We start from the raw sequence: 22,108 nt of genomic DNA on the forward strand, positions 1-22,108 counted from the left end.
TGAATAACGTTTAATTGTGAATTAGAGAAAACTACATTTGTAAAGCTTCGGAATAACATTTGGAAAACTAGATAATTGAATTTTGATGATATAATATTAAACGAAAAAAAGTATATAAATATTTATTTTAAAAATTAATCCTATTAAGTTTGAAAGGTCGATTTCAAAAATATTCGCGATATCGACACTTTTGTTACTGTACAATCCACGCGCGTACTATTAATAATCTGTATATTGATTTACCTGAATCTATTCATAAACCTTGATAATCTATCCCACCATATATATTGTTTGCTCTAATTAAGTGTTATTCGCGATCATTTACCCATTATTGAAAAACTCTTTGTCTTTCTCTAAATTGATTAGCGTAATCAATCATCTTAAATTTTGGAATCCTGTTATTTTGTATACTGTTGAATTATGTATTTCTGTATTTTCTCTTTCTGTATGAAAATTCAAATTTCATTTTGATGTTACTACGTAAATTATTTAAAAAATTTTTTAAATCTTTGGACGCATAATTTTGCCGAATATTGATACATATCTACATATATTTAAAATCTTTGTTATTTAATCAAACTTTTTTAAAAAAATTTTTTAGTTTTAGAAAGTTGATTAAGTCATAACGCATCTGTTGTACACATAACTTTTCATAATTGTGTATATAATAGGCAAGAAAATAAAAAAGATTTAATTTTCAACAGATAGTACAATCCATGATCTTGTATTGCTCGGAGTGTTAATAAAGTGATTACACATTCAGGATGCCAATAGTGACGATCGATGATCTCCATAGGTGAACTTGGCATAATCGTCACAACGTTCCGTGCATGCGCATTGGCACGTTCCATAATCGACAACAATAGATGCACTTGTGATACATTGAAGCTATAGAAATGAGAAAATAACATGGCAGAAAATATTTGTTTGAGTATTGTCTTAGTCTTTTCAATACTGTAAAGTATTATCTTATTGTCGTTTTTTAATGAAACGTTGCATTTTTATAATTCTTTCTTTAGAGAAGTTTAATAATATATTTAATATTGCATCCTACGCGATATTATTATTTTGTATGTAGAAATTAGGTAGTAATCACAAATGATAAACTTGTATTTTTATCGTGTTATTTGTTTTTTTTTTGTTATGATTTTTACGTCAAAGTAATAATTTATCAAAGTTTTGTTTGAGGACGATTTCAATAAATTAAAAAAATATAGAAATTAAATATTGCATATTTTTATAATGTAATATATAGTATAATATAGATTCGAGAAACCATTGTGCAGTTTGTAATCTTTCTCAAACTATTACATGAGGGCTGTTATTGTATTACATTTTATACGCAATAAATTTTAATTTATATTTTATTGAAATTTTATTTTATAAAATAATTTCTGCATCCAATCGTAATTTATGTAGATGGTTCTGAATTTATTAGTAATAATATTTATTGTTAATACGTAACGCACATATTGCATATAATACGATTAATTATGTATTTTCAAAATATCTATTGCAATGAATTACGCGTAGACATACGAGAAACTATTGATCAGTCGGAAAATATATATTTCATAAAACGTAACGAATTTGTAACATTTCAGTACTTTTAATTTCAAGTTTTAGATTTGTCTGCTTTTCTTTCCAAGCAATTTCATGACTTAATGGTTCGGCAAAAATTCTGGTAGATTGCGGGAAAATATTAAAATCCTCGACTCGGCCGGGGGTAGTAATCCTGCCGTGCTTGATTACTTGTAGTCGTTTAAACTCGCTTTTCTTGTTTAGAGATATCAGTGGAAAACTGTCTCGAATTTTGAACGCACTGAAACTTTTTTAACGAATTCTGACATTAGGGATAAAAATTATAATGGTGATGGAAAAGAAAAGTAAAAGGAAATTAACAAATTATTTCTATTACTTTTTATGATTACCTCTTTATAATGTATTTCCGTGATTGTCTTATTTATATAAATAGGAATGTGTGTGTACCTATGTATACATATAATAACAATAATTATATTATTCTCGAATTTTAAACAATAACAATGCTGACTCTCATTAGCCTCTGTGTGTGTGTGTGTGTGTGTGTGTGTGTGTGTGTGTGTGTGTGTGTGTGTATACACATAATTTGCATGCAATTAAGATAAGTAAGGTGAGATTTTATAATTCACCATATTTAATAAAGTGTAAAGAGAAATTTTTTTCCTAGGTTTATGTTTTAGATTAAATTAATTTAATGAAGCGTGAAGCCAGTAGCGATTTTAATCCCGGTTTTTCGATGAAATGGCCGTTGTTTTGTAATTTTCGTTTGTTCCACTTCCTAATTATCTTGTAATTTAAACGAGTAGTTTACCATTTAGTTGAGACGTCAGCTATTTCCATATTACGCTGCTCGATATAGCTGCACGGCGATATATGTATAGTCTCAAGAGAGGAATGTAATTTACAATCTCTGAAGACGCTTTTATCTCTAGTATTCTACGGTTCAATTTTCGTTATCGACTGTCGATTCGTTATTGGTTTTTCTTTTAATTTTTTCAATTCTCTTTCTCGTTTGTTGTTTGTTTTATAATTATATTATGGATTTATTTAATGCATATTTATTATTAGTATAGAATACTTGTGCGATAGTAGTTGATGTTTAATTAAAGATTCTATCGAATGTCTCAATGCTAATATAGTATTTTTGTTTTAAAGATGGTAAAAGAAAAGAACGGATAATGGAATGGGTGATATTAATTTATTATAAAGTACCTACAAACTTTTATTTACGTCCTGCAATATCAATATATGACTATATGTTCAATTCACTGATTTAGCATCGAATTATGTTGCAATCGCTGGCAGCTATAGTTTCTGGGATATTCCGCGTGGTTATAATTACTGACCTTTAAATTACTAATGTCCTTCACTCGTCGTGTTCCCCATGTATGAACGTATTCCATTTGAACCTCTCCTGTTCGATACTAATCCTTTTACAATTGTTCTACAAAATCCATTATGTTACAGTGCAACTTGTATAGGATTTATAGCTGAAAGAAAATGTACAACGATATTAAAACGAATGGCTTGTAATGATTGATTTCGTCTGTTTAGCTTATACGTGTAGGATAAAACGTAGTGTAATCACAGAATGATATTACTTGTTGATGATTTTTTAATGTTTGTTTCTTGTCGAAAGTCGAAATTTGACGATTTAATAATTGCTAACAAAAGCTTACGTGTGTAATAAGAGGAATAAATAGAAGATTTCAAAGAATATTAGATTTGATGCCATACGTAACGATGCCATACGTATTGAAATAAAAATGAGACGTCATTTGTTGCATTGAAATATTGCATTGAAATTCTTGTGAATCTTCTTATTGCTGTCAGCAATCACGTATTATGGAACATAAATATTATATAGCTAATAATTAAAAATAACATCGTTGTCATAAGTACGTTTGTCGTTCATTAATTTATCAGCAAAATCGAACGTATTTCTCGCTTTGAAACCATAGATTCACCTCGAGAAATGTGATAGGATTATGCGTTGCGTGCTTGTCTTTTCGTTCTGCATAGCCTTCAGAGCTTGCAGCCTTAACCTTTGCATTTAATTTATGACCTAGCGCTTCCTGCGCCAAAGAAAACCCTTGCTAAAATAAAGTACCATTATTGAGATTAAATGCACGCGCGTGATACAGCCTCTTAATTATAATGATTTGATCTTTTGATTGTACTCTATTTAAGATTGAGTAGCGCAATGAAGAAAGAAAGTAATAGTGTAACGTAATACGTGTTTGATTTTGTTATTTGAGACAATATACATAATAGAATGGAATAATTAATATCTCAACACGATCATTGGCAATATGTGGCACTGCATACGTCTCGGTATTGTTGCGATACATAATTTCTTACTTTTGCATGTATCTCTCTTCTCGGTTGCGCGAAGGAATTGTTATTGCCATAATAAAATGAGAGCTCTTTCCTCGAGCATATCGTATCGAATCTTACACGAAATTTTACAGAACGTCGGTGCAATATCTAATTATTCTACGAGACTTACCCGAGTGCAACCTTCTCAACGATCGACAATCAATTTCGTGTTCTGGTCTGACTTCTGTATCAAGAGTCTCATTCATCATTATTGAAAATTACGCGATATGTCAAACGCATTCGTATAACTCTATGTATAAACAGAAATTAAAAAAAAAACGGAACATATTCCAGTGTAAAGTATAATTTCACGAGTGAATGGGATGCAATCGTGAATCGAGTAATGAGTTATTCGGAGAGTGCAAATCGAAAATTCATTTGTGTCAACTGATTTTAATGCACGATTAAGCGTAAGGAACGACAATAGTAGAACTCGTTCGTGTCCTCGAGTGATTTTGTTCGTGTTATTTAGACTTATAACACAAGCATTGTGCCAAAATGGGAATTTTGTGCGTAAGAGTGCGTTCGATTCGACGATCGCGTGCCATAGAAAGTTGCGCGCATTCTCCGATTATAGACTGAAATTGCTACGACCTTTCGCAATGCTAATTTTACATATTATTAATTATCGTTGTGGATAAAAGTGGGTTAACATGAGGGGTGGTTGAAACATGCGTATGATTAACTAGAAGCGAAATGTGTTCGGAATAGACGTGACATATCTATAAATAAACTATTATAATTAATTTTATAATCAAATGTCTACTGTGTGTTCGGAAATAAGAATTAATTAAAGTTTCTTCTATATAAATCGACTCGCCATCTCAGCGCTATTTTCTACAGCATGATAATATCCGTTCGATACGTACTACGGAATATACGTACTACGGAAACTACGACAGCAAGACGCTGAAATAAAAATATGAGAAAATGTCGACATGCAAAATCGTTGATAACATAGTTTTATACGTCACGACAACAATCGATAATAACAGAATAGATTCAACAAGTAATAATATGTAGATTCTATTATCCATGAAAACAAGTGACTTGACGATGAAGCAACCCGAGCAAACCGGTAAGCATCATTGACAGTAAACTGTATTACAAACAAGAAGATGCAAAGAGACGATAGATATATCTAGCTCAGTTGCGGTTTGTTGTCTTAAAGTTTCCTAAACCGCGTACCGAGTGTTCTGACGAGCACGAAATAAATTAAAAGGTGCGAGTGGTCTCGACGACGGCAACTACGACGACAAAACTCCACATGTTCAGTTTATCTCATAATGGCTGGTTAGTTTTGGTCGTGAATAGCTGGGAGGAAATGCGTGAATGTGACGAGAACAGGAAACTAAAATGGAGACTCGAGCGCAAGTCAAAGAATGACAAGTTCATTTTAAGTTTTTTACGTTGTAAGAATAACTTATATAAGGATGTCGCGCTTTAAGAACATTTTATGGTATTTGGGGCGACTCAGCGTAAGTGTCGACTAAAGGGGATTAGTGTTCTTGTGACTAAACGGGACTTTGTAAGACGCGATAATACTGACAAGATTCAAGGACAGGTCACATGAGCGTAAATCAAGAGAATAATGATGAAGTTTTTAATTTGCAAAATAAATGTGGAGATTTGAGAGAAGATATTTTCCATTAAATATTTCTTAGAATAAAGAAATTGTGAAAGAAGTAGTTATTTCACTTTGGATGATGTTCAGGATTTTACTTTTATTTAAAGACAGATGGAAAAGCTGCAGATAGATTTAATCATGTGGGCAAGAGGACAAAGGGAAAGAGTGACACGAAAGACGATGCAACATCAAAGGAAGCCTTGAGATAAAGGGTAACTTGCTCCATTAATCGTTTCATTAGTAAATATGTTACTGCTACGTGATGGTGTTGTATAATAATGGACTCTGCGAAAGAATCAACATCGAGAGTAAGGATATGATTTAAAAATCTGAGTGTTTGTTCGAAAAATGAAAGATTGAGAGATCCTTCAATATTTGAAGATATTGTTTATCCATAATTGATTTATTAATAATAACAATAATAATGCGTGTATATCGTGTCGATATAAAGAAATGGAGTGCTTTAAAAAGAAGGTATTGGAACTCCAAAAGCAATGATGAATGATTTTTGAGATTATTCTTAATTTTTAGAAATAACAAAGTGTGACAGGGAATTCATCATGATATTTAAAAGGCAAATCCATGTATCAAAACGACCTAAAAATGATGGCGGACGTGGCTTGAATATGAATCATTAATTTTATGTGGTACCATGCTAAATGTGTCACGATGGAAATTCTACTGGCTGTTCGATATTCAGTTGATCTATCGTTTGATATTCGTTGTGTGAGCATATTCAGACGTGAGAGACAATTTCCTGACGATCGTTAAATTAAAATGTTCCATTGCATGAGATAGAATAAATTAAAAAAAAAAAGGACAGAATAATGTTATACATTTTTGATGTTAAGATTATATTGAACAATTTTATATATTAATGATGGTGAGAAAGAAATACATGCTTTCTTATTTCCATTATTTTTAACAGAGAAAAAAAGAGATAGATTTGAAATTCCGAAAACTACGTAATTCAAACATTGCAGATTACAGTTTTATGAAACATATCTCAGTCATACAGGCAAAGCCAGTAAAAAATAGCTTTTATTGAAATGAGATACATTGCTAATCTGTTTATAAACGAAAGCCTTGCAAAGGGACAATCTTTTCTGCATATTTAAATTATCGCCATAGAACAGCTACTTTGCGTAGCTTATAAGAGTGACTTGAGAGAAAAAAATGTGTGAAATTTGCACAGTACGCTAGACGGAGCTCTGAGGAAATAAAAAAATCATGCAGCTCGCGAGGCGTTACGTCGACGAGTGTAAGCACGGAGCAACGGAACAGTTGAATTTCCTGAAAAAATTAAATCAACAGTTTGAGCTCTGCGAGACGACCGCTCGTTGCTCATTTATATGGATGTTAAGAACTTTCAAAGCACCTCAAATGGCAGAATTGTACTAGAAGTTACTGAGAGACGGCGACATTCAACCGGCCTTTATCGGAGCAAAGGGCACTTAAGGTTTGCACTTATGCCAAAACCGCATTTTGTCGTCTCGAGTAGTGACATGAAGAGTCAACAAAGAAAATAGCATCGGGTATCGTTGTATATATCGCGATACTCGACAATAAGCGACAATTCACTCGAGTCTGGGGACTGCTAAATCCCCAGCGAGCACGTTGCTCGCGGACGCTGTCTCTGCTGGGACTTGGAACGGAATACCTTGGCTGCAGCTGGCCCCCCTGGATGTTTTGATATTGAGTGCGCTAGGGTGCCGAGGTGGGGGGCGCGTGGTCTTGCTGCCTGCCGTGCGCCGGCGGCGGCGGGGGTGGGGGTGGTGTTGATGTCTCGGGGGCCACCCCTGAGACCAAGAAGGGTTCTTTGCTGAAGCATCACTATCAAGAGCCCCACCAGCAGCAAAGAAGCCAACAACACGAGCATCAACAACAGCAGAAAGCTCTGCAACAGGAGAAACAATATCTTTATCAACCACCGAAACGCATTTGCGTGGCTCAATTTAAAGAACGTGCGCCACTCGGTGATCTCGATGAAGACCTTGACGATCTTGACGACGAAGAGAAGGAGTGTGAGCTAAGGATAGGCGAAGAAGAAGATTACGGTAGGGAGGGCAGTACTCAGCATCGGCTTAGCCCGCGTCTACACGACATCGAGGAGGAGGACGATGAGGAGGGTCGTCACATCCGAGAACGGTCAGTCGTTAATCTAATTTTGTAAGTTTTTCGATTTACGCTAAACGTATCAGGATTTCATCTTGATCCTTCTAGCGTTATTAGAAGTTAGTTGTTTATGCCGCACGTTTTACATGATATGTCACGGGAATGACTATTACTACATCTTGAGTTTGACAGAGATTGTTGTAACAGAGATTTGCTATGCCAGTATCAATTAATCAAACTCAATATGTGCATTCAATGAAGATTACAGTTGAGTAATAATCCAGTAGCACTCAAACATGATTAGATGGCTCTCTGGTTCTGAAGTTCGTTATGCATTGTTCTCAGCATAAGATAGTATCATATTCAATTGTTACTCATTTGTTATCTCTACTAAACGCGTTGATTATTATCCACATGATGCGCAATTATTGGCTCGTAGACATTGAGTTTTAAGAGTGCTCTGTATCACTAATTGTATATATCATTGTTGTACGTATCGTGTCGTGCAGTGTAAACAACAAGCTTTAAGTAGCTAATTGCCGATTTAATTAAATATTCTGTTATGGTTATATATCGATAGAATGCGTTAAATTTCACGATTAATTAATGGCGCTTCTCTCTATGATCGCAATTAACTCGACGGCAGCTCGCGTGTATATGTGCGTGTAATTCATGCATTATTCTCATTACGTTATGTATTAATAACATTAAGTATTTTACACTTGACGTAACGTATTTCTCCTATGACATTTTTGCATCATGAAATATGGTTCCGCAATTATAAATTATAAGCAGACGGTGTATATTAACGGAAAATTATATTTGTATCTATTTACGATATAGCGTTAAGCTATATATATAAGTATTATTTACGAAATTTTTCAATTGTCATTCTCTACATTATACATTTAATTCGAAATGTACAATATGTCTACTGAAACTGTCTGTTGCTGCGAGAGTTTGCTATAGTTGGTGGACAAACTTTCTTTCCCTATATGTGTTTGATTTACAGTTTCATTGCATCGACACATTTCTCAATGTTACGCGTTATGTTGTAGTGTCATGTGTACACATATGCAGTGAAACTTACATCTGTCACATATCGACGTCGACGTCAAATCGCGTTTACTCGCCTGACTTTGTTGTTCACTCAATTTAATAGTGCATTACAATTGCGAAAGTTATATCTAGTTTTAGCCTTCGTTTCGAGAGCGTTCGTTTCGAGAAAAGAGAAAAAGTTATTAATACATTATGCACAGGCAATTGTGTGGTACGAAAATGCTGGCAACTAAATAATTAGGTAGCACGATGAATCTATCTCTGAGTTTTCAGACAATTTGCATTTATTACAATTTAATTACTCAACGATACAAAAGTCGATACAACGATAAAGATTTCTACAATATTTAATAAATAATTCCTTTTAGAATGCTAATTCTGTATGTATTAGAGCCTTTCATTCAGACTTCCTTTTTTTCTTAGATAAAATTAAAGAAACGTATATCGAATATTGTATTAACGATCTTCGATCATTGGCTTTTTCTTGATAATACCAAAATGTGGAACGCGCGCGTTCATACACCGATTGGTGCGCCCGATTCAATGGAACTCATGCGGTTATTGTGCTCGTAGAGAATGGCACGAGAAGATCTTCGATTGGCTACGCGATGGTAGGTAATCTCGGGAATGAGGAGACTTTATCTGCTCGCTATTCATGTGCTATATCAGATTAAATGTTACAAGTAATTCGGATAGGTTTGCCCTACGTTTTTGATATATCTAATTGCCTGTGGAGCTCGATATCGAGATCTGGAATCAACTATTAAACTATTGAACTTCTTTTTTAATTAAATACGAGAAATTCAGTTGAAGCGAATCTTAAATACATACTTCTGTGTGAATTTATGTGCATATCGTCTTGAAACGCATTTATGAGCAGAACCGGTATAATAGGGGTAATATCACTTACCAAATTGTACAAGCAATTTAACAATTTTTTTATGCTAGTAAGCATGATTTTAATAACGTTCATAATTCTTCTCTGCCGTCTACTTAGTTCTTTTCAAACTTTTCTTTCTGAAAACTTTTTATCAATGAATTTATTTTTAATTTTTAAATTATGAGTACGTAATACAGTTATAATATATACAAATATGAATCGAATATGTTTAAATGAATTGGAAATATATAGAGAGGAAATCGAATGTAGAACGCGCTGTTTTTCAATTCTAAGATCTGTGAGAATCGGAATAACGGTGACAAGATTAAATTACACTTTACCTTAAAATGTTTCACCAACGCGGAGATCGAGGAAAATATCGCGAGATATAGCTTTTTAATCTTTTTCTTTTTAGATAGAATATATTTTATGAATAAAGATGAGAGAAAATGTATTGTTTGCATCTAAGGAAAATTTATCGATTTATAAATTAAGAGAAAAATATAAAAAATAAGAGAAATATTTTTATTCGAATGTGCTTTTATGACGCTCTTCCCTTGCTTTTATGACTCATTTCCCAAAATGATATCTACTAAGAGCTAAAATGATAATTGATAAACGTGGAAATTAATGTATCACGTTAATATAGGATTCAATATGACATTGAGAAGAAAGCTGGTGGCATAAGCACGTTTGACGTACTGAATTTCATTATGGAATGTCGATTCGCTCTTTAGATATTGTGAACCGTATCGCAAATGTCCTTTGGACGCTTGTATGAATATGACGCGTTAAAATAAACGCTGCACACGTAGTTCGGTTTCTAGTTGTGATTTAATACTGGATACGTTATACAAGGCGAAACAGATATTTGATACAAAAAAGAAGAAGGAAGAATATACATATAGCCGCTTCTTTTTGCTGTGTTAAGAGAATATACAATTGTACTATAAACATATCATGTTTTAATATTCCATTATGTTTATTTCTACATGTTTTATTCAAAATCTTTCTCCAGAACCATTAGTTTGGAGTGTCCTATTCTTGTTAGATTTCTTAACATAAAATAAAAATGAAAAATTAGACTTTAAAAATAATAGTTTGAGTTCCGAGACAATTGCATGTAGAAATTAATAAGCTTTTTAAAAAATTAATTTTGATCAGATGCTACTTTAACAACAATTATTTAGTTTTTTATTTTTTCCATTTAGGAAATCAAACATAAGAAATTCAAATGTTTCAAATGAATAATGAAGAGGAAAATGAATAGTAAGAGGAATATCGCGAGAGTATGCTTCTTGCAGTATGAAAGATGGTCAATAGCTCAATATCGCTGGGGTAGTATGTGCGTCATGACTATCCAATCAGCCGCAGGAAACATCGAGAGCGTGCCCGAAATTTCCCCGAGTGGACACTACCGAATGGAATTAGGGGGATGTGGGATAACAAGAACACGTATCGGATGCGCGGAGCTTTAAAGCCTGCCATTATACTTAGCATTTGCGAAGATATTCGTCCTTGATAATACATAAAATATGGCTTCGATTAATCGGCTCTATCGATTAAATATGCTACGTTTAATAACACGAAACGTATGACGCTAGCGACGGAAGAAATACTGTGTTAACTTTATCAATCTTATATGTATATACGACGGCTGTTTGCTTGATAAAAAGTTACTTGACAAAAATTTACTTGGCAAAATTTGTTGAGCACAATTATCTAATGTGCCTAATGAGATTGATTATTCAAATAATAAACTTTGAAAGATAATTTTGAGTAAACATTGAGCTATTCTCCATAATTACATGTTTTGTATAAAATCTTCCTCATTTTATTATTTAAGTAGAAATATTTATTACATAAGAAAAATTTATTGTTTTTTGAGTCATTTATCATTTTAAAATGTTATGTCATAAAGTGCATTATGTGAGCTTTTATTTAAACACTGCTCTTACATTTTCAGATTAAAAGAGCTAATATGTATATATCTATGTACGTAGGATATAGAGTCATCCAGAAAGTGGTCGACCCGATATTGTTTGTTTAGCATTGATTGCGGTTTTCCTCTTGCAATTCATAGCGACCTAACACTAATGATGAGCAACTGTCGGTTTTACACTAATGGCTATTACTATTAAGCATGTAAGTGCACACGCGAGTTATCAAACGATTAGCTAATTTAAATGTGAAATGATCGATATGCACGCATTTACCTTCCTATGATGAACGCGCGGTTGAAGAAATGTTTGAATTGTAACAGTTTTGCTGAATTAAAAAATTTAACTATAGACTGTCGTAAAAAGTTTTAAAATTGTAGCAATCATTTTAAGCGTCTTATGTAATTACTTTGATAGTCCAACAAAATTATTTTCTGATCTGTAGTTAAATTTTTGAATATTTCAACAAAATCGTTTTCTCCGTGATACTTCAATAAAACTATCCTTTCCGTGTAATATATAAGTTGCTCGTAGAAAATTATAATTGTAATTAGTGCACTATATTATTGAGAAAGTAGAAATGCCTGAGACGGAAATATGAACTTGAGGCATAGCTGCAGGCAAGTTTTCTCTGGTTACTTATAGGGGAACATGATCGAACCAATAATTAACTTGTCTCAAGAAAGCTAAAACGGCTGACGTAATTAATGTAGGGAATATTTAATTATAAGAGCTTAATTAAGGATGTAATGAGGCAGAAACAATTTGAAGATCGCGAGCTGTTAATCGATTATTCTTCTCTTCTTTCGATTATACAGATTTTAATTAAACAAATTTTTATTTTAAATTTAATATATATAAAAAAATTAACATATATATGTTTTTCTTAAATAATTATTCCTCAGTCACAATTAGTTGGGCTGATGATGTTGTTTTATTTGCATTGTAAGAAATTTCAACTATCATTATTCTAAAAGCAAAAGTTAATCTTCTATTGTTTTACCGCAAAGCTGGATCAGTGCGGGTTTTTCATGCATTGATCGGTTTAATATAATCGGTTTAATCGCTTTCAAATGTGAAGTGTGAGTATCTGTGAGCACTGTTTGATATCGATTGTCCTGATTTTTTGTAAAATTGCATGTATAAGGCATGTGCTCCAAGATTAATTTATAGATATATCTTATTGATTCGCGAGTACCAAGTAATACATGAGCTATTTTAAGTCTCGCTCGAGAGACTTTTATTACTTTATTAAATTCGCGGTATTGTCTATCTTTGACTTGAAAATTGGAGCGGGATAGTTGTTAGAGGGTGAGATCTGAATTATGACGTCATAATGGTATCTTGTCCGTCGCGAAATAGACCGTCTGGTAAGCTAATTCTGAAGCGAATCGCGTATAATTAGAACACGAGAATGGGCCTAAAGAGAGTTGAGGATACAACTGCGCATCTTCAACGTTACATCAGAGCATATGTGATTTGAAATCGGAATCGAGAAGGAATTTTAGTGAAGCAGCCATATCAGCGAATATGAACGAAGAGAAGTGGGAATACAAAGTGACTATTTCCTTCGACGTTATTCGAGAATTTAGTCTCGTGAATTAGTAGTCTATAGAAGTCTATAGACACGTATATACGAGCGCATCGTGATGATAGATACGTGCATATGTGCAAGAATATGGCTATGTAATGTAACGATGCAGTCGAGGTTTCGTATTGGGTCAGAAATTATATATATATATATTTTTCTCTCTCTCTTTCTCTCTCTCTCTCTCTCTCTCTCTCTCTCTCTTTCCTTTTCTGTTCGTGAGATTAATTCGTGTTACGTTATGTAATCAATCTGATTGATCAGAAATTGGCACACGTGCTTCGATGCCTTCGATGCCTTCGATGCCTTCGATACCTTCGATGCATTGACCGCTCACGAACTGCCGCCTTATTCCGCGTCATAAAGCAACCTGTTGATGTTTCACATCCCGTTAAAATCGCGATAAATCGATGAGAGATCTAATATCATTTAATGTCGATGTTGATTTCTAACAGATATTGTAACTTCGGATTATGTCGGCACGTTCGCAGACATATGTATACATGTATTATTTTGACAAAATGCAGTTACAATTGCATCAAAATGCTAAGTTCTCTCTCACCGGCGAAAAGCACTATACGCGATACATCATCGGTATTCATGCAACCTGGATGTATCATAGAACTAGTTTGTCAGCGATAATTCAGAATCTGTCGACGTAGAATGTAAGCCTTTACCCGTCAAAGCACATATAGAGAACAGCGGAAGTAATGTATGAATGCTAATGCTCGGAAAGCCATGCAACGAATGGATCGATTTGATTAATACGCAGAATAATCTGTATTGATTTGTGATTATGATTCGCAATAACATTGATGGACTTAATGTCGACAAACACGATCCGTTTATTCTGTACTGTGTTCGTATTTATTACTCTTCGGCAAAATTAGAACTAGAATTTTCTTATATATTTATATATGTATTTATTGTTTTTAAATTATTGTATGGATAAGGTTTTGTTGAAATATCTAAAAATGTAGCTAAATACAGATCTGAAAATAATTCTGTTGGACCATCAACATAATTATATAGAACGTTCAAACTGGTTGCTAAAATGTTAAAAATTTTATGCGACATTACTTATAATATATATTTTATATAAAGTCCTACATAAATCATTTGGATGGTCCAACAAAATTATTTTTAGATGTATATATCTACTTAAAATTTATTTTATTTATAATCTCTTTATAAGCAGTTTCTGTCTTACTGCAAATGCAAAATTATATGTGTTAAAATCTTTTGTTAAATCTATTTTTTTGCTGCCTAATTTATGGTAGCAACTGATGGATTACATAGTTTAAGATCGGTATACATAATTGATTCTTATTCTAATATCGTCTTAAATAAGTAATGTCTTAAGATGCTAATATAACTCTGAGGGCGGTATTCATAGTCCATTCTTATAATGTCTTAATATGACATGCTAATGCAGCTCTCTAATTGGCTTATGACATCTTAAGATTATAAACGGTCTTAAATACAAAAACCAACGACAAATAATGACCTTAAACGTAAATCTAACGGTTCGCAAAATATGTTATTACGCACCATTACAGCAAAAAATATATTTAACAAAATTTCAACGCGTCTAATTTTTTATTTATGACAGCAACAGCTTATAAAAAGAGGAGAGAAAAATATGGAAAAAATGATTTTCTGAATCTACTTTAGGACGATTTATTAAATCTACTTTAGAATCCATTTATATATATTTAGGAATTATTTGGTAGGTCGCTTTTATTTCTATAAACAGCTTATTTGTTTCACTTTGTATAAGTACTTTCTTGTTACATATTTTTGTGGAGTTATCTTGTTTCGAATTATTGCCCGCGTTGCATTTTTTTTATCGGATCATTATTGAATGTAGGTGGGTTGAATATACAAAACACAATCGACTGTAATAATGTAACCATTTGTCTTACATTTTTTAAAGAAATCTTACTATATGCGCTGCCCGACAGCTTCCCAACAAAACCGCCTTTTTCACTTTTGTCACAGCCATTCTCGTATTGTATTACGCACAGTGACAAAAGCAGATAAGAAAACGAAAAAGAGAAAAATGAACAACAAAGATCCTTGCAGCAACACGATTGCTGTTTCTCAGGTCCAGAGTGTCAGCTATCCCTGTCATGGCCCATTTCCCTAGCACATCCGGTTACCGTAGCCAGCGAAGTAGAAATCTTATCATGGCAAACTTCATATCACGTCGATCTATAATGTATTATGTTTGATAATCATGTTTGAGATCCTTCAAAATCGAAATCAGATTAAAAGCTTGGCACGTTTCCCGAGAAACCTATTTAACGTGTTATTGTTTGATATGATAAATAGATAATGAATAAATTGTAATTACGGATTTATATAATGCGCGATATTTATCAGGCCAGCTTTTACAGCCAATTAGTTGTACAGCCTTATACGATGATCCGAGCTAGTTAATCGTTGTAATTAATTCAGGAGTTGTCTAGAGAGAGGGAGACAGAGAAAGAGAATGTGCGCCGTTACTGCATTAATTCTGTAATACGTATAATGAATTTAGATATTACGACTTGGCTCACATGAACATATCCCTATATGTTAGATAAGATAAAACCTTCAAATAATATGTTCTACTATATATTACAAGTAATATATCCTATCCTCTTTTTTATATGAGATGTCACATTTCCGTACTATTATATTTGATAGATCTTTGGCGGAAAATGTTTTTTTTAGGCCAAGAGATATTTTGTTTCATGCGTATCTACACGAAGAATCTTATGAATCATTCAGTACGTTGAAGTACGTTTTGAGTGAACAAGAAAGTAAGGCGAAAAAAAGAAAAAGAAAAAACTGGAAAGAATAAAAGATAAGAGTGCAAGTTAGAAATAAAGGACTATATTAAGGGCGAGATCCTTATAACTGGCAGCAACAGTAAACATTATCGTGACTTATTAAGACATTTAAAGTGCTTTCGCGAAGAAATAATAAAGTTATAGGAATTCGGTCGATTTCATTGATATGATAATTTAAGGAGCTTTTAATTGGTACGCGGTAGTATATGTATAATGTATTATACACGCGGTCTGCCTCGCCATTTAACACGATGAATACGTTGGTGTGCCAACGTACGTTTCCAACGCCATTTTCAGACCTTATCAACCGAAAAAATCGCCTACGCCGAGCGGCAGCAGATCGGGTTGGCGTTCTCGTAGGAGCATCACGACGGCGGGAGCCCCCGGAGGGCACCAACACCACGTGATTGCTACTGCCGCCGCGACGGCTCAGGCTAGGATGCAGGCCGAGCAGGGCAGCATCGGCGAGCTACGTGGGTACCACAACCTGCGATCCCGCAGGCACACCTTGGCCAACGTTCGGTGAGTCTCGATTTTAACCATTACACTGGGATGAAAGGCGAACGGAGCGCCGATCAATACTTGCAGATGGCAAGAATATTCAGAAAACATCGCACGGATGTCTAAAAAGTGTAAATTTTTTAGATATTCTTTAAACATTCGTTGTGCGGATAGATTCGTTCTGCGCTGTTTGATTTCTATTATTTACGATTGAAATTACTGAGGAACGCGTAGGAATAACGAAAGGGAATTTGATTTAATATAGAACCGTATTGATTTGTCTATAGTCTATACAATCGTTGATTTGCATGGAAAATCTTTTTAAATTTTTAAAATACTGATTAAAATGAAACGTTTATATTTTTCGAATTGTCTATTTACTTTGAATTGAATCGATATATTAATATATTACAAGTACGTATACATGTGTAAAAAACATTTGAATATGAATTTAATATTTGATTTTATCGTTGCACTATACGCTACAGCGAATGAATTAAAAGCACGAGGAGAAGCATTTATTCATATAATGAAATTGTTCGCATATAGTATATCATTGTAAAGATATTATCGAAAATTACATACTACGTATCTCTTTTTTCATCTTTTATATCCTTCCATTTTTTACTGGCGTTGTCTCAACCAGAAATCTAACACAAGAGTTCGCTCACGTAAACTCTGATTAAATTCTGTGATGCATTTTTCACATTTTATTCATGATTCTGTTGCTAGCCACTCTTTCAAACTTTTTATCACTTTATCACTATCATAACGTTTTATAGCATTTTCTAGCATTTTTACAGCTTATACTGTGGCTGCACATATTTTTTTGTAGCGTATTATTTTAATATTATTCATATTATTGAATGGATAAAATTATTGGCAAAATAAATGCTACGATATAATATCAACTCAAATATTTAATTAAACAATATATATGTTATTATACGACTGATTGAATAAAATAATGATAAATACGTGTGTTTAATCTCCACAATAGCAGTTTCCTTTTTTAATTGGTTCTACGCCAGTTTTCTCTAATTTGAAGCAAATGCAACTTTCGGATAGCGGTTCCACGGTCGATTTTTCCTCTGAAATTGACTGTAAATTATCTTTTCTTTTTTGTGCGATAGGATTAATCTTCTGCTTAGGTATTTTGGCTAAGCAACCCTGGTCCCTTTTTTTGATTACTCTTTTTTGAGATATCGCACGGTATGATTCACTAGACAGTGACACATAGCTGCAGCTCTCCTGATCATGAGAAATTTTCTTGATGATCTTCTTGTGTTTTTCTTGCAGCATCTTGCTCTGTATTTTCACTTTGCAATCGCTACACAATTTATCATGCAATATCGGTTGATCGATTTTAGGGCGAATAAACATACGCTTGAGCATAGCTGCCGCCGGAGGCGTTGCATCTATCTGCGGTTGAACCTCTAATTTATATTTTGTCGACGGCGGAGTTGGAGTTTTACCACATGTACAACAGTTACAAGCTGCTTTGCCCGTTTCGTCGGACTTCCCGCCATAATTAATTGTCCTAATCTCGCGTTCTGTGTCCGGTCGCGCTATCCCGGCGGCGATCTTTATAGATTGTAAAAGTTCATCCGTGGGCACTCTCGCGCGTTCTCTTTCATCTCTTACAACTCGATCGTGGCTAACGTGGCTTGTTTTATCCGTCTGTGATCCGGTGCTGGAAGTCGTGACGGTCGATTGGTCCTTTAAGCGTTTGCGCCAGAGCATTTTTCGGCCGGTTATTTCAGGACGGTCGCCAGCGTTTTCAGTTCTCGATGCTTTTAGCACGGCTGGTTTTAAATATTCACTAGTATTTCGTATACGGGGCGGTTCAGAGGTCGAAATTGTTTGCGAAGTTATTTGTACAACTTCAGTTTTGACGCTCTCGGTTTGTACAACTTTGGCTTGTTCGACCTCATGTTGTACGATCTCGGTTTGCATCATTTTGGTTTGTACGACCTCGGATTGTATAACTTCGGTTTGTACAATTTTGGCTTGTTCGACCTCATTTTGTACGATCTCGGTTTGCATTTTGGTTTGTACGACCTCGGATTGTATAACTTCGGTTTGTACGACTTCGATTTGAGGTATATCAATTTGCGGAATCTCGAACTGCTTCGTGGTCTCGGTCGGTGGTTGCTGCAAGTGAAAGAATCATATATTCAGAATGGTCAGCCGCTATTAATATATGTGCTAGAACGAGACAAGAAATTATGAATAATTTAAAGCTTCCATACTATGTATGAAAGCTATATTATTCTTTCTTAGAGAAAGACATTAAAATTATAATGTTTTTAAGAAATTGTTAATTATTAATAACTATTAAGAAAGCGATAATTGAAGTGAATTATATTTACTAACCAAACAACATTCCGTACATGGTAGCTTCGCGGGTATAGTCTGCAATAGTTCCTTCTCTTTGATCTTCGCTATGATTAGATACGGTTGTGCCACTAATCTTGAATCGAATGGTATCGCTGGTACTTCCATTTCGGTCGGTTTTATCTCAGCAATTGGAATTGTTAAATTTATCTGGATCATTTCTGGCCTTTTCTCTTCTGGTACTTCTTTTTCTATTTTCGGTGTTGGTTGGAGCAGCGGGGCTATTGTCGGAATTTCCTCTTTTTTTATTTGAGGTATTTCTTCTTCTTCCTTCTTTTCAAATAATTCGATAGACGGTATAACTTCTTCCGGCAGTGGAACTTCTTCTATTTCTTCATCTTTTTCTTTTTTAATTTCTACTTCAAGCATTTTTTCCAGGTCTTCGATCTCCTCTTCCATTTCTTTTTTTATCGTTGGTAATGTTGGTATTGGCTGAATTATTTCAATCTTTTCGTCTATTACTACATCCGTACGTGGTAATAATTCTTTTGCTTCAATTTGTTCTTTTTTTACTATATCCGTAATCGGTGAAACCTCTGCGGCCTCAATTTTTTCTTCTTTTGCTATATCCGAAATCGATGGTAATTCTACGGTTTCAATTTTTTCTTCTCTTACTATATCCGAAATTGGTGGCAACTTTACGGCTTCATCTTTTTCTTTTTTTTCCATGATCTCAATTGGTGACAGTTCTGTGACTTCATTTTTTTCTATTTCGGCAATCGGTAGCGGTTCTGCGGTTTCAATCTCTTCTTTTTTTATTGCGGGTTTTTCATTTTTGATTTCTTCTTTGATTGCCGCGTCCAAAAACAATGAATCTTCTTTTCCATTCAAAACAGGTGTAGGCTCTTCCATTTTAATTTTTTCTTCTATTGCTTTTGTAATCGGTGCTTTTTCAGCATCTGCGACAGGAAATTTGTCGGGTTTGAATTTTTCTACCTCGGTTATGTACACAGTTGGTTCTTTTATTTTTATTTCTGTTGGTATGTCTTTCTCTTTTTCATCAACGAATGGTTCGGAATCCATTTTTATCACAGGTTTCAATTCTTTATCCTTCAAAATTATTAATTCATCTTGTAACTTAGTTTCATTTATTAATTTTTCATTTTTATTTTGTTTTATTTCTATTCTTACAAATTTTTCTAAACATTAATTACTGTTTTTTTTTCTAAACATTAAATACTGTTTGACAAAAAGTGATTTTTTTTTTCTTTTTAAAGAACCACAATACATATTCCGACAATTTTTTGCGCTGAACATTTTTTTATGATGCCGTTGGTAGAACTTGCATACTACGGCAGGATTTGGAGTAAATTAAATGGACTAAAAATAGTGCTTTTGGCCATTTTCAACATTTTTTGACGGTAAAACTAAACTTTGTTTCTCAATCAAGTACATACCTCGAAGTTTTTTTCACACTGAACATGATGCAGTCAAAATTGACGTAGCATATCAGAATTTTTAGTAAATTGAGATAATAGTAAATTGAGGTGATTTTTGGCCCATTTTACTCCAATTTATTAAAAGTCCTGGTACATAAATTTTGGTAAGGGCGTCGTGTTTAGCGCATGAAATCTTCGAAATATGCAGTACTATAACACTTCAAATAAGAAAAAGGTTTTTTGTTGAAAATTTTATTAATTTGACATCGTGTTCAAAAAATCTTCGGAATATGCATTGTGATACTTCGGAAAGAATTAGAACAGTATTATTAAATAGTAAAATATCAAGATGGATATTATTAAATATAGTGAGAATTGAAAAGTATTGTTTGTATTTGTCATTACTCATAAACTATGGTTATTATTCACAAACAATGAAAATTACAATATTAATTATATCTGATCTCTTACCCCAATATACGAGCCAACTTGTTCTGATAAGATATCAGCATCTTTCTCTACTTCATGACATTCAGGATGTTTCTGAATATATGGAACAGAAATATATTACTATGAAAAAAATATATTCTGCAGTTATTGTGCTACATAATACTACGTTAAACTTTTTCTAATGTCATATTATTAGCTAAACTATTAATACAGTTTGTATATTATATAATTACAATATTTCTTTAATTTTAATTGTAATACGAATTGTATACCGCTGCTGTCGTGCGAATTGTATCGATTGCATCAATCCACGATAGGATCGTCTTCCGTTGTATCACGATGTCCTGATTTTGTTCATTTGCAGCCTTGATTTTGTTTACTTCCGGCACTCGGTCTTTCGGCATCGTTACCGGCCTATCATCATCTTCTTCGCTTGCCCGTAATGTTACAGTTTCTCTAACGTCTACGTCTTCAGCGATCCGTTTTTCCACTTTCTCGACAATTTTTCTCTCAATATCAACGCCAGGGATTTCATCTTCTTTCTTTTCTCTTTTTTCAACCTCGTCAACAGCGTTGTCTAATTTTTTTACTAATTCTTTTTCAAATTGCCTCTCTCGTTCCTCGGCAATCACGGTTTCATCACGTTCCTTTGTTAGTACAGGATGTTCCACACTCAACGCAATAAGTTCCTCATCTGTCATACCGGTAGGTGACGTCACCACATCGTTGCATATGAAAGTAGGTGCACACGGCACGCCGTCATCTGTATACAGCTCTTCTAATGAGCCTAATTCCCCCAAATATTCTCGAACTTCTTGAAATCTCTGTTGCTCATAAGCTACGTCTTCCGGTGGAACTATACTTTCCGCATCTTCGATTTGTACAAGATCTACCGGTCGATCGACAGCAAGATCAACCAAGTCGGGTTTAACTGAGACGAACTTATCGTCCACGATAAAAGGTGGTTCTATATCAACGTCGGGCAGGGCGATTCTCGCCAACGCTTCCTTATCCTCAACTTCGGTTATTGCTAACGCTTCCTCGTCCACGACTTTGGTCTCCGCTAGTATTCCCTCATCCGCAACTTCGACCTTCGCAAGAACTTCGTCGTTTACTGTGGCTATATCATCTGTCCTACCGATTAGTCGATCCACAACTTCGGTTATTGCTAACGCTTCCTCGTCCACGACTTTGGTCTCCGCTAGTATTCCCTCATCCGCAACTTCGACCTTCGCAAGAACTTCGTCGTCCTTTACTGTGGCTATATCATCTATCCTACCGATTAGTCGATCCACGACTTCGGTTATTGCTAACGCTTCTTTATCTTCAACTTCGGTTATTGCTAACACTTCCTCGTCCACGACTTCGGTTATTACTAACGCTTCCTTATCCTCAACTTCGATTATTGCTAACG

The 22,108-nt window shown here is 34.2% G+C and overlaps 2 protein-coding genes across 2 annotated transcripts in view; one reads left to right on the top strand and one right to left on the bottom strand.

Moving 5' to 3' along the window:
* Positions 1-16,678, top strand: part of LOC108748908 — a 45,485-nt gene extending 28,807 nt beyond the window's left edge. The window contains exons 3-4 of the mRNA XM_018487326.1: positions 7,257-7,696; positions 16,265-16,678. Of these exons, the coding sequence (XP_018342828.1) occupies positions 7,257-7,696; positions 16,265-16,493 (669 nt within the window). The 3' untranslated portion in view covers positions 16,494-16,678. The remainder of the gene's footprint in view (positions 1-7,256; positions 7,697-16,264) is intronic.
* A 265-nt stretch (positions 16,679-16,943) lies between these two features.
* The window catches only part of LOC108751013 (intracellular protein transport protein USO1-like), a 7,383-nt gene continuing 2,218 nt past the window's right edge, over positions 16,944-22,108 (bottom strand). Inside the window, exons 3-6 of the mRNA XM_018490937.1 lie at positions 20,967-21,828; positions 20,716-20,787; positions 18,845-19,915; positions 16,944-18,622 (exon numbers count right to left, since the gene is read on the bottom strand). Coding sequence (XP_018346439.1) covers positions 17,453-18,622; positions 18,845-19,915; positions 20,716-20,787; positions 20,967-21,828 — 3,175 coding nt within the window. The 3' untranslated portion in view covers positions 16,944-17,452. The remainder of the gene's footprint in view (positions 18,623-18,844; positions 19,916-20,715; positions 20,788-20,966; positions 21,829-22,108) is intronic.

The sequence above is a fragment of the Trachymyrmex septentrionalis genome, unplaced genomic scaffold (genome assembly GCF_001594115.1).
Source record: "Trachymyrmex septentrionalis isolate Tsep2-gDNA-1 unplaced genomic scaffold, Tsep1.0 scaffold11, whole genome shotgun sequence".
Classification (NCBI taxonomy): Eukaryota; Metazoa; Arthropoda; class Insecta; order Hymenoptera; family Formicidae; genus Trachymyrmex; species Trachymyrmex septentrionalis.